Genomic DNA, 14386 nt, shown 5'->3' with positions numbered 1-14386 from the left:
GGGGACACAGATGAACCAGGCATCCAGGAGACTGGAGACTTCCTTTGGCAAGGGAGGCAGGGAGGGAGATGTTCCCTACTGTGCAGGGGAAGGAGATGCTCAAAACAAAATAAAGGAGGTCACTAGTTGTGCACACACAGATCTATATAAAAATCAAAATGTTCCCACTCCACTAATATATCCAATGGAACCAATTTACTGCACAGTTAAGAACAGGAATGGCCTCCATTTGCTGATCTCCTACTGCACACAGTTATTACTGTGGCCAGGCGCTACCCACATTCATTAATCCTCACAATCACCATCACTGTCCTCATTTTACAAAGGAGGAAACTGGCTCAGAGAGGCTAGGAAACTTGGCCAAGATGACACACCCAGCCAGGGAAAGAAAATTAAAACCCAGATCTCCTGGGCTAAAACCCTGGCTGACTCCTTGGTTGTCCAATCTATAGCCCCTACCCTCCCTCTGTGAGCCCAAAGTAATTCCAGCATGGGTGGGCAAAAAAAGGTATTTTCCCAGTGGTCCAGGTCATGACCTGAACTGTCTCTATCTAATACTATTGATCTCTAGGAATACAACTCTCAGGAAGGACAAGAAAACAACAGGAAATCCTGGAAACATTACTAAAGGTCAACTTCAGAGCCTTTCCTAGAAAACTTGGGAAACAAAAGAAAATCAAGATCGTGGGTGGAAGTGTTTGTCTTCTAGTAAAGGAGATTTAATCTATTCCCCAGGAAATGAGAAGAAAGGGCCACAGAGAATTTGCATACTTACTTGAGACAAAGAGAACGATGCCTTCTATGCCTTTACTGACATTTCCTTGACTCGCCTCACAATAGATATTTGTCCCTCTATTCCTAATGAAAGGCACACTATTCAAGTTGAATGCAGTTACATGTGGATCAAGTTGTTCTCCATGAATCTGTTTCCCTTCCAAATAACAGGATACATTATTTTGAATGTTCCTAGAAACATAACAAATGGTAACATTGGAGCCTTCTTCCACCAGCTTATCTTTAGGGAAAACGAACAATATACCCCTTCCAAGAGAATCTTGTACTGCAAGAAAAAAAAAAATAGCCAAGTTAGAATCGCACTCAAAATCCAAGCCTCTTAAAACAAGTTATCCATTTGTCTTCAGCAGATAACTTTAGCTTTTTCTACCTTCTGGAGAAAATAGCAACCTAAATTTCTCTGCCAAACCTCTACCCTTTGGTGAATGCAAGATAATCCTTTCCACCATTGTTCCTATTGTTACACTGATACCACTGCTGTTGCTCTTACTGCCACAGACAGCACATTACTATTATCACCTGAAGATTGCGTGATTGCTATTGCTGGGTTATTGTAACTGCTTTCTATCAAGTCCCAGCCCTGCCCGAGGCCATGTTAAGTGTGTACGTACAGAATCTCATGTCGTTCTTAGTACCTTATAACAAGGGGTCAGGTAGGACTTAGCCAAAGTTTGCTCAGTTAGAAAGTGGCAAAGCCACATTCAGAATGGCAAGGTCTATACAGCTCCCAAATCCCTCATAATCTCTTCATTATACTGGAGATCATATCTCTTCCTACCTTCTCAGAAATGCCAGTCCCTCAAGTGTGAGGGGTCTTTTAAAAGTTCATTTTTTTAAAGCTTTTTAAAAATCCAACCTTCAAGCGATTCTCGTGCCTCAGCCTCCAGAGTAGCTGGGACTACAGGCATGTGCCACCACACCCGGTTGATTTTGTGTATTTTTAGTAGAACTAGGGCTTCGTCATGTTGTGTAGGCTGGTCTCGAACTCCTGAGCTCAGGCAATCCGCCTGCCTCGGCCTCCCAAAGTACTAGGATTACAGATGTGAGCCATGGCACCCAACCACTTACTATCTTTTTAATATCTTTCCCTGCGGATGTGTACTCCTTTCCATAGTAGGATATAATGGTTAAGCACATGACCTCTGGAGTTAGACTGTCTGGGTTGGAATTCCAGCTCCAACACTTAGTGGCATGGTGACCTTGCATGGCTTCTTTAACTTCTTAGTGCCTCAGTTTCCTTTTCTGTGAAGCGAGGACAAGAAGTCCTTTTATAGGACTGATATGAGAACTAAATATGTATAGTACTTTAAAAAGTGACTAGGTCATAGATTTAATTCAATTATTATTATCTCATTATTATTATTAGTTTAATTGGAGCAAAAGAAACTGACAAAACCCACTCTAAATTTTAATTACAACAAAATTAAATTATCAGTATTAAAGAATATTTAAAATATATTTATCCATAATCTCATCTTCACCACTTTCATTTATCCATATTCCGCCTCCCCGCCCTTCAAGTCCCGACTAGATTGGTGGGGATTACAATTTGAGCCCACCATCTGTTGTTTTTTGGTGTGTGTGTGAGAGACAGAATCTCGCTCTGTGGCCCAGGCTGGAGTGCAGTGGTGAGACCTAGGCTCGCTGCAACCTCTGCCTCATGGGTTCAAGCAACTCTCCTGCCTCAGTCTCCAGAATAGCTGGGACTACAGGCGCCCATCACCATGCCCAGCTAATTTTTGTATTTTTAGTAGAGACAGGATTTCACCATGTTTCCCAGGCTGGTCTTGAACTCCTGACCTCAAGTGATCCACCCGCCTTGGTCTCCTAAAGTGCTGGGATTACAGGCGTGAGCCACCATGCCCGGCCCTGTTTTTGCAAATAAAGTTCTATCAACAAAGCCCTCTCATTGGTTTACACACTATGGCTGCTTTCACACTGCAGCAGCAGAGTTGAATAGTCAAAACGGAGACTGTATGCTCTGAAAAGCTTACAGTATCTCTTACCTGTCCCTTCATAGAAAAAGGTTCCCAAACTCTACTCTAGATGCATACACATTTTGTGTTGCTCAAATAAATACATATTTACAATTTATGTCTTGTTTTGTTCACTTAACATTTATAATACACACACTTTACATGTTTTGAAAACAAATACAAAATTGCCTGAATCTGCACAACTATCTCAATGAGTAAGCTCAGAAGTAAGACTTCAGACTATATCTTCCAGTGCCAAGTTTCACACCTGTGTTTTTTAGTTCCCATAGGAGCCAAAAGAAAATAATGTCAGTGTCTACCCAGGGTTCCTCAAAGGAGATTTCCACTATTTGACTATTGCTCATTAAAAAATATATTAACCCTTTTCACTGTTGTAACCATCTCACTTCTTACCACTGACTTCCTCCCAGGAACTCCAGTTGCTCCAGAAATTTGGCTCAGGGAAACTGGCATCATCCATCACACTCTTCATTCTTACAAAGTGTGTGGCACATTCCAAAGGGAGTTCTGATTCCCAGCTCCAATGCAGAACCTGGTTCCACTTCACAGTGGTGCTGTAATTCCCCTAAAAGCAAAGAGGAGAAAATTGGAAACACATAGCCATCTTGTCCTATAAAATAGCTTGACTTGACTTATCCCAAAGCACAAACCTAAGACCCCAATGCAGGTCTACAACATGTACCAGTGAAGTCCATTTCTGCTAGTCAATTCCCCATGTTCTGATGCCTCACATGGGAGCCAGCTATGACCTCCTGCCTTTTGAAAACTCAGCTTCCAATCCCTATGGTCTTCCAATTCCAGGGGACTCACGTGGAACAATTGGGAGAGAAGACAGAGGCTACTCAGGTCTTGGGGGAACAGATCAGAGACAGAAGGTGTTCACTATGCCAGTCCCAGAGAATCTGCTAAGAAAGTTCTTGAAAAGTAGAGAATTAACACAGTCATCCTTTTTGAAAAAAATTGATTGTTTTAAAAAATATTTGTCTTTGGTAAGGTTTAGATTAGGATGGTCAAATCTCAGTCAAGAAAGCAGTCTTTCATGGCACAGCAGTTCCATTTTCTCTCGGAAGTTGACAGATGGCTCTCTGAGTCTCCCTTGGTTTTCTGTCTCTTGTCCTTTCAGATATGGTGGCCACATGGACCACACTCCATCTCTTGGGCTCCATCTGTCAGACTCTTAGGTCCTGAAGATGTCAATGACACAAAATGTCTTACACTGTTCTCTAGGAAGTTTGTCTAAGTTGAACTGTAATTTGGGCTTTTGACACAGCCTTTAGCCTTCATCTTTCTGAGATGCTGGTGTTTCCATTCTCTAATTCCACAGGCTTCAATGGTTCCTTTACACCTTGCCCTGTCATGCAAGGCCTTCTATAATCTGGCTCCAACCCAGCAGTCCCTTGCAGGAATCATCTCTCCAAACACAGCGCTTCCTCCACCCTTCTGGATATGCCTTATGATTTCAGACCTGTCTTTGCTCAGGCAGTGTCTTTGGTTTGGTGTCTTCCACTCCCTGCTGTATGCGGATCTGCCCTGTTCTTCAAGCCCAGGTTATGCCCCTTCTCCTTCGTGAAGCCTTTCTTGCTCTTTCATCTGCATTCCTCTTGTCTCCACCCCTTCTGAGGCCCTCCTATATACTGTGGCTAGCTGTTGGTATATCAGCTGTGACTTCAGCATGGTCCTGAGGGAGCAGGAACCACGCTGTCTTCTTCACGTGCCCCATAGCTCCAGGTCTCCTCAGTGTGCCTCCTCCAAGACCCCTGTTTCCTGCCCCACAGCTGCAAGGTGGAGACGACACACACTTGACACTTCCTGGGGGAACCTGAGCTCGAGTCTGCATCCATGTTTCTACAGGAGAAAAATAAGTCCTCAGTGAAGGGGATGGGACAAGTCACATGTCACACACTGCTTGGAGTTAGCAACTCGGAGGCCTTCTTCTATTTATGTCTGCCCCCTGTTCAGGTCACAAACTTGAACCAGTAACCCTGACAGAATTAAACCCAGCCCTGGGCTGAGAACATCCCACCCAGGGGGCATTTAATTGTGGGTTTTCTTTTTCACTCTCTGCAGACGGTGGTTTTTTAAATGTTTATATTTGATTTCCCATTTATTGCACTACTTTATTCCTAGATCACAAAATATGTTCCTTTAACAAGTTGTGAGGTCCTGACCCATGAAACTCTCACTATTTAACATGAGCAATGTCAAGTACATTTTGCTTAAATACTTTTAAAATTCAAGAGCAAATATCCCAGGACTTTGGGAGGCCAAGGCAGGCAGATCATGAGGTCAGGAGTTTGAGACCGGTCTGACCAACATGGTAAAACCCCATCTCTACTAAAAATACAAAAATTAGCCAGGTGTGGTAGTGCGCACCTAGAATCCCAGCAACTCAGGATGCTGAGGCAGGAGAATCTCTTGAACCTGGGAGGCGGAGATTGCAGTGAGCTGGCATTGCGCCACTGCACTCCAGCCTAGGCAACAGAGTGAGACTCCATCTCAAAAAAAAGAGCAAATATTTCCTCTCTTCCCCCCGACCCCTGCTAGAAGGAAGTACATCAACCTCACTCTAATGCCAACAAGTCACAGACTGAATTTTACCTTCCTTCTCTCCCTCAAACGCAGCTGCTTCTCACCCACACCTCTGCTTGGCTGGACCCCACAGCTCACTTCTCTCACCTGCATCTCTGCTTTGGCTGGACCCCACAGCCGCTTCTCTTACCTACATCTCTGCTTTGGCTGAACCCACAGCTCGCTTCCTAGTGGCCATACATCCCTTTCCCCAGTTCCCCACCACACTCTGCTGTGCGGCTATTCAAATCAGAGCTTGCCACTTCCTTTGTTCTTATTGCCCTTGGGATAAAAAAACAAAACCTGAGCATGCACCTCATGGTCCTGTGCATCAAGGCCTGCGCCCCCATCCCCATGTGCTCAGGGATCCAGCACCACAGCCGGCTTTCAGGCCTGGAAATTTCCTAGCCCCTTCTCTCAGGGCCTCTGCTCATGCCTGTTGGGTCTGCTCAGAGCACTCTTTTCTATTCTACTTGCGAAATTAACTTCAATCCTCTTGGGATATTTGGTCTCAAACAGCCCTTTTTCCAAATTATGGGAGAAGGTGAGGCGTAACCCCAACCTCATAGCATTTCATCAGTGATCTGCACACACAGCCCATGTGTAGAATACCCTATTTGTGTGTTCACTTCCTCATTCTTTCCAGCGGGCTCAGCGCTGACATTCCCACACTGCGCACAATGCCTGATCTGGGCGCACAGTCTAAAACTCTGGACTGAATGATTTAATCATTTCATTAACAGGCAATGAGTTGTATTTCCCCCAAACACTATTTATGTGTGGAACCTGTTTAACCTCAATTTCTGCTTTGTGGTCTTTACAGCCCTGTTCATAGAGGAGATAAAACTTTTCCCCAATTCAGTGATTTTTTTTTCCTTTAAATATGATGAATTGTCTTTGGGTCATTTCATTCATTGAAGTGGTAAGTTTAATTTGACCCTTGCAGACATCAGCAAGTCACAAGAAATTGACACACACATTTACGCAAAAGTCTAACAGAGGTCACTGATTTGTTACTGAGATGTTTGACTCCCACACCTGGCTTCCTTCCAAGCTTGAGCTCTTACTCTACTTTGTCTTCCTATGCCATTGACAAAATCATAAAGCAAAGGGAAGGGGGGGACCATGACCCAGGAGGGCAGGACCATGCAGTTCAGGGTTCCAAATGGCCAGTGCCATCCAGGAGACAGCTCAGTGCGTCTGGTCCAGCTGCAAGTAACTAAGTCAAGGCGCTCTTCCTTTGGCTTGTTTGGGAACAGAGGTGTCCGAGACATTGAGTCCAGAAGCTTCACCGTATCCCCCAGCACGAATGAGAGCACCCCATCAGACTTGCGCTACAGGGAACTTCCCCGTACAAGGGAGATTTTGGTCTAAACAGAAGCAGCATCCTCCTCCTTAACTGGAGGAGGATCTTACATTTCTCCTCAACTTCAGGTATGAGTGATTCAGACAGCGTTTCTCAAGGCATCCTCTATTCCATAGGACATGAGCCCACCGATGGCCTGGGGCTGCATGTGACTGTCATCCCATTCTGGGCACAGGGGTGAAGGATGATTCCCACCCTGCCTCTGTCACCTGGAGCAACACAACAAACCTCTCTGTGTTGTGGTTTCTCCACTGTTGTAGTCAGGCTGGGTTGAGTATTATGAGGACGACACAATAGACAAGGCAAAACTCTACCCTGAAGGGTCTTGAGCCCTAGAAGGTTACAGAAATAGTCTATACTAGCTGCTTTCCCTTGAAAAGAGGACTTTTACGGGAATCAAATATGAAAACAGATATGAACAATCGCTTTTTAGGGAAATAAAGAAAAGATCCACTTGGTCTATGGCTAATATTACTTTTTCTAACAAAACAATAGATATGAGTTACCTTTTGGAAAAATAAAGAATGGGATCCATGTAGTCTACAGTTAATGTTATTTCTGCTAATGGTGCTAAGTGCTAGTCTTCCACAATTCCTCCAGCACATCCACCTCAATTTTTTTGTGTGTGGATAATCCTTAGTCTCAATATGACCTTTGCTTCTATGTTTTACTCATCCCAAATTACCGAGTGTACCCATTAAAAATACAAAAATCAGACTCACTAATATAAGGTGGGATAGTGGAAAGATGTGTTGATAGAAGGGAGTAAACAGCTACATACAAGCATCGCTATTGTTGAAAATCATCATACCAAGTCTCATTGTGTGAAACTGTCCTTTGAGAGGTAGAATTATAGACTTGATATGAATCCTAAATGGACAGAGTCAAAATTCTATTAAACTTGCTCAGATCTCAAATTTCAATAATGAATATGGAAAGAAACTGAAAATGTTAAAATTAGTGACTTGCATGCTTTATCAAAGGAACTATCCATGCTGTGTCTGTGTACCCAAAGCCTCCACTGCCTGGGTGAAGACTGGAGCCTGGTTGAGCTGACAGAGGGCCCAAGTATAGTCTTAGGCTTCTCTTACCTGCAGGAAAATTCTCAGTTCCTTTCATTGAGAAAACATTCCACTGTCCTTAAATATCCCATGAAAATGACTGAACATTATGTGCATATAGATTACTATAGTTCCCAGATGAGAAACGGAAATCATTAACCACTAATGTGTCCCAGTGCCCTAGATGGGGACACCTCAGGCAAAACTGACAAACTGACCTAATAATCATTTGAACTAAGTGAAAAATCCACCCCAAAGAATTCAAAGACAAAAAGAGTGTGAAATTCAGTATTTTCTTAATTTAATTTGTTGTGGAAAAAGCCACATGTGAGGCAACAAAGGACACAGGAAATTACTCAACAACATGGCTCCTTGTTGGATGGAACATTAAGTGCTAGTACTTACTCTTCCTTGCATTTCAGCTGGGTACAGGCCAAGAAACTGTCAGGACGCTACATTCAAAAGAAAAATGTTGCCAAATGATTACATCTTATTTAGGAAAATCTCTGGGGGGACAGAGAAGAAAGAGGTAGGAGGAATGAAATGGTTAATCTTCGTGGCTCTCTGGAATCCAGTATTCATGAGGGCACACTCAACAGTCTTAGAAGACAGACCAAAACTGAGAAAACCTATTTTCTTAGTGCATCTCATCCTACCTACCTATCCTTAACTGAAAACACAAAAATGTAATTGTTTAGACAAACTGTTTTGAGCTGCTAATGTTTCCAAAACGAGAATTTTCAGATGTTATAAAAGAAAGCCATGGTGTCTTCTTTTAAAGGTGACTTTTAAAATACTGAGCCAAAAAAAATTACTTACCACCCAGACAACATTGGATGTTTCAATCCTACTGATCTGGATCTGAAATACCATTTTCAATTCCTGATGATAAGGAAGGTTGTGGACAGTCCATTGTAAATGCAAACTCTGATGTATAGAATTGGTGGAAACTTTAAGTGACACAGGAGTCAATGGTAAACGTTCAGCCAAGACTGAAAAGATCAAAATGAAGTATGAAATAATATTTAATAGGAGCATGATTGAAGAGTCAGAAATAATTAAACCTTAATATCATCATTATTTAGCTCTGGAAAATATTGCTCATATGTGCATCCTGGAATCAGACACTTTGGAAATGTGGAAGAGAATTTGGAAATCACTTAGCAGACACAGAAATTAAGATCTAGATGAATGAAGTGACTTGCTCAATAATATACAGCAAGTTCATACATTGATAAACAGGTAAACGAAACAGAAGAATCCTTTACTGGACAATCTAACTGGTTTGGAAATTTATAACAAGTCTGAAAAAAAGAAAGAGGACTTTTTGATGGAAATGTTGTATTTCTGAAAATCAGAAATGAAAGTTTCCTTTTTGAAAGTCAATATTTTATAGTTTGGTAAAAGACTACAATGTGGGAGCATGTCTTATCTGTAGACATGGTCATTTATGTCTCAATGTATTTAACTTAAAAGATAAAGATTAGCAAGAATTAACTGAACTCTTTCGATGAGACCAGCAAGATACCAGACATTTGATGTGAAACAAAATAATTGTGACAAGGTTCCTAGCTCAAAGAAGGAAGTTAGTTGGAGAGACATGATGAACTCATATGAAATAGTCCAAGAGATTGGAATTTTAGACCAGTTAGTGGTATGACACAGTCTGTAAAAGAATAGGAATTCAAACATGAAACAGGTTTGCTGAAGCTGGTGGCCTTGGGAAGCAGCAGACTATCTCTTAGGCTGACTGCATAAACCACCAATGGTGCCACTGCAAATGGTTGCACACAGAGGTTTAAGCAGATATATCTGCCACTAGAGACAGAATGTGTCCTGACTGAGTTAAGTTACTGCTAATTCTTAGAGAAGAACAAATCATGACTTTCCACTTAAGAGGAGAAAAACACCATATAGATTGGAAAATAATTGTGTATTGCTGATTCAACTATTTCAACTGTGAGGGTATCAGAAGTAAACTGGGAGTGGTACAAAGGTATTGAACAGATAAAGCCTGTATCGATAAAATCAGCTGCTATCTGATGACCCATGGCATAACAGATATCATCTTTTAAGCATTCAGTTTTCTAGTTTCAGGGGGATTTCCCCTCCTCATTTGAACCTCTCTAACATTAAGTTTAAATGGTAAGAGACTATCTCATTTTGACAACAAAAAATGGAAACAATCTTCAATACTGAAAAAAATGTCCCCAAACTGCCATTCTGCACATGCTATTTTTCTCATAGGGAAGTAAAAATAACAATGAAATTGAGCACATGTTATTGACCAGGCACAGTGCTAGGGCCTTTACTTACGCTGTCTCATGCAATGCCTACTACAAAACTGTTAAACAGCAATTTTTCAGATAAGGAAACTCAAGCTCAATTAGGGTAAATAACATATACAAAGCTATGTGAAGTTAAATAGGAATCTCTCTAATACCAACACCTGTGTCCCCTTTTACTGTCCTCCAACTGTTAAGACAGGAGCATCGGCCCAATCAAAGTTTGCATGGAATGGAATGTCTGAGAAGTATTTGGCATGGCGCCAACAACAAAGTCCTGCCATGGTCAGGACACAGGTGACAGGATGGGGCTCTGTATGGAGCCAGATAAACTGAGGAGTATCCCTGGTGGATACAAGACAAACATGATGTTTTTCATGTGATTGGTCCACACAGTAGAAAGCTTCTGATTCAAATGGGGCATAACCTCAGAATTTGGAGGAACACCTCAGACAACTCATTCTATGAAAGTGAGATGAACAAGAATGCCCATGAAAGGCAAGGGAGCCACAATGGTTACCTTCCCAGGAAGTTACCTTGTGATATTTTGTAAATGTGATGCTGGGAAGGGCTAGGGTGATAACTATAACTCAGTGTGAATTCCACGACCGTGAGTTTGGCAGTGGGTCCTTAGATCTGAATCCAGAGTATGTGCAACAACAACAACAACAAAAGTAGCCAATAAAATAAACAATTCTGTGCATTGAATAACAATATCAAAAAAGTGAAAAGACAACCTATGGAATGTGAGAAAATATTTGCAAATCATATATCTGATAAGGTTCCAGTATCCATACTATATAAAGAACTCTTACAAACCAGCAACAAAAAGACAAAGAACTCACTTTAAAAATAGGCAAAAGAGTCTGGGCAACATGGAAAAACCCTGTCTCTACCAAAAAAAATACAAAAATTAGCTGAGTGTCATGGCACATGTAGTCTCAGCTACTCAAGAAGCTGACATAAGATGGCTTGAGCCGGGGAGACAGAGGTTGCAGTGAACTGTGATCACACCACTACACTCCACCTGGGCAAGAGAGTGAGACCCTGTCACAACAAAATAAAATAAAATAAAATAAAATAAGTCAAAAGACTTGAATTAACATTTATCCAAGGAAGATATACAAATGGCTAACAAGCACACGAAAAGATGTTCAATATCATTAGTCACTAAGGAAATTCAAGTCAAAATCACAAAGAGGTACCATTTCATATCCATGAAAATGGCTATAATAATTTTTAAAATGGAAATAACAAGTGTTGGTGAGGATGTGGAGAAATTACAGCCCCTGTACAGCCCCTGTAGGAATGTAAAATGGCTCCACTTTGTTGAAAACATTTTGACAATTCTTCAAAAAGTTAACTCCAGCCTGAGTGACAGAGTGAGACCCTGTCTCCAAGACAAACAAGTTAAAATAGAATCACCATATAACCCAGCAATTCCATTTGTAGGTAGATATCCCAAATAATTGAAAGCAGGAATTAAAACAAATAATTGTCCACAAATTTGCATCAGCATTATCCACAACAGCCAAGAGGTGGAAACAACTGAGACTTTCATCAGTGGATGACCAGATGAACAAACTGTGGTATATACATACGAAGGACTATTACTCAGCCATAAGAAATTGAATACGGATACATGCTACAATTGGATTAACCTCACAAACATCATGCTAAGTGAAAGAAGCCAGATACAAACAGTTTTATACTGTGATTCCATTTGTATGAAATTGCCAGAATAGTAAGTACCATAGAGACAGAAAGTAGACTGGTAGCTGCCAGGGGCTGAGAGAGAGGGGAATCAAGACTAACTGCTTAAGCAGTGGTTTCCTTTGGGTGTGATGAAAATGTTTTGCAACTGAATCAGGTGATGGTTGCATAACATTGCGAATGTACTAATATTGCTAATTGACTCACCAAATGAGTATCATGAATCAATGTCACTAATTACTCATGATAAAAATGCTTGCGTAACACAGAAATTGAGTTCCCATAATCCTACTCTTTTATTCTCTTGCCAAATTTAAATCATATATATTTTCATTGGATTTTCCCATACACTTTTAAAACATGTATTGGAATGTGTACCCCATTTTATGATTTTAAAGGACATGGTTTTTTTTTAAACCCATAAAGGAAAGTAAAATAAAATGTTAACAATCATTATAACAGCAGTTATTTCTGGATGATGAGGTTGAGTGATTTTAATTTTCTTCTTTATACTTTTTGGTATTTTGTAAACGTTCTTCAGAAACATGTATTAGTTTGAGAATCAAATAATAAGTTATATTTTAAAAGAAATACTTTGTTAAGCTATCCGATTCACTCCACTATAATCACACCTCAGAATTCCTCCTTAGATTTCCTCAGCCCTTGTTTGGAGCAATGATTGCAACATGCTGTAAGAGTCTGTTTCTGTGTCTGTCTCCCTGCAGACTGTGAGTGAAACAAGGTTGGGACTCAGCCTTACTCAGCTTAGAGAAACCAAGACTAAGAACATACCAGTTATGGGAAAGACATTCAGTGATTGGTTGCTGAATGAATGAGTCAACTACCAGTCTAAATTTTACTTCTGGAAGCTCTAGACAAAAGAAGAACTCTTTATATTAACATACGCTATCAGTGAGTGCTGAATGACTCAGGTGCTCGAGTGACGTCAGTCAAAAACAATCTGGTTAAAAGCAACCTAGGACTTCCTTGGGAAACAGTGGAAAATGCCAAGGTTAAGTCAGAGAGATCAAAGAATCATGAAGATTATTAAACCCAATCCCATTATTTTTCAGATGAAGAAATTGAGGTTAAAAAATGGGAAGTGACTTTGCCACAGCCGCACAATCAGACCAGAACCTAGGGCTCCTGGGTCTCTGTCCAGCTCTCTTTTTATAATGCTGGAGTGTGGCCAAGAAGGCCAGGTTTGGGAATCAGACCAGGACTTAACCACATACTCTCCTCCCACTTTCCCCATCCTGTTTCTCTGACCATCCATAACACTACTCAAGGAAATAAACCATTGTCCATTCATAAGAAGGTTTATCATGCAGCAATTAAAAATAATGTTGTCTCTAGAAGAACATTTAATATCAAAGAAAAAAACTCATCATATGTTGTAGTAATTGTTTTAAGTAATAAAAAAATCCTGAGTATATATATACTATCATTTAACTTTTATTTAAAAACACACTATGTATTTATCTCCCTATCTCTGTCTGTATGTACATATACACAACAGACAGAGGAATATATTGCTGCAGTCATAATCTCTGGCTGATGGAAACATGTACCGAGGGTTAACTGAAGAAAGTCTTGGCTCTGCCTTGTTGATTGGAGAAATTAAGCCAGGTTACTTGGAATAAATCCTCAGCAGAAATTGAGACAAGAAATCCGAACAGTACAGGTCAGAGCAATGACAGGATTAATTACCAAAGAAAGCATGCTTGACAGAGAAAGCTGGAAGCAGAAGTGAAGATTGGTTGATAGAAAAACAGGGAAATGTATATCTGATCTAAATAAAAGAAGCTGAAAGCATGAGCAGCAGAGCTTACTCTGAGAGCAGAGTGGCTTGTACATAAAAGGCACATAGTAAATAGTGCTGGATCAGAAAATGAAACTTTACTAGAGAAATGAGCTGGGCTGAAAGCTTAGCGTTAGATGCCTGGGATTTCCTGGAGACCCCGTGTAACCGAGTAACCCATTTTTCAAAAAAAAAAGAGAATGAGTTACTATTGTTTTATTATTTTCTCTTTTCCCCATTTCCCTCTGTTCCCCACTTCCTACTTAGCCCTTTGGAAATGCAATTATAACCTTTTATCTCCCTTTCACCAGACACTCCCTACAGGGCAGGTTCATCTATTAATAATGATAGGTTTAGAAGCTCCAGAGAGGAACTCTCACCCACCAGGAGACTGCCTTGAGAGATAACAGTTGATTTACAACCCAAAGTATGCCCACTGTGAAACTCTCTCCCACCTGGAGAATTTTCAGCCACCTTACAGTCTATTTCTGCCCATAAGGATGCCAACTCAGAAATAATACCACACATCTACAGCCATCTGATCTTTGACAAACTTGCCAAAAACAAGAAATAGGGAAAAGATTCCCTATTTAATACATGGTGCTGGGAAAATTGGCTAGCCATAAGTAGAAAGCTGAAACTGGATCCTTTCCTTACTCCTTATACGAAAATTAATTCAAGATGGATTAGAGACTTAAATGTTAGACCTAATACCATAAAAACCCTAGAAGAAAACCTAGGTAATACCATTCAGGACATAGGCATGGGCAAGGACTTCATGTCTAAAACACCAAAAGCAA

At 40.8% G+C, this 14386-nt stretch overlaps 1 protein-coding gene across 9 annotated transcripts in view; it reads right to left on the bottom strand.

Annotated features, from left to right (window-relative positions):
* The window catches only part of OSMR (oncostatin M receptor), a 94920-nt gene that overhangs the window by 56189 nt on the left and 24345 nt on the right, over nucleotides 1-14386 (bottom strand). For 7 of the 9 annotated variants that reach the window (XM_017853184.1, XM_017853188.1, XM_017853187.1 and 4 more), the window contains 3 exons: nucleotides 8607-8779; nucleotides 3186-3357; nucleotides 776-1060 (listed from right to left, as the gene is read on the bottom strand). In XM_017853184.1, the coding sequence (XP_017708673.1) occupies nucleotides 776-1060; nucleotides 3186-3357; nucleotides 8607-8779 (630 nt within the window). The remainder of the gene's footprint in view (nucleotides 1-775; nucleotides 1061-3185; nucleotides 3358-8606; nucleotides 8780-14386) is intronic. The other 2 variants (XM_017853190.1, XM_017853191.1) reach the window with 1 other exon arrangement.

Source organism: Rhinopithecus bieti, unplaced genomic scaffold (genome assembly GCF_001698545.2).
Source record: "Rhinopithecus bieti isolate Rb0 unplaced genomic scaffold, ASM169854v2 scaffold_34818, whole genome shotgun sequence".
Taxonomy (NCBI): Eukaryota; Metazoa; Chordata; class Mammalia; order Primates; family Cercopithecidae; genus Rhinopithecus; species Rhinopithecus bieti.
This window is presented reverse-complemented; position numbering and strand designations above follow the sequence as displayed.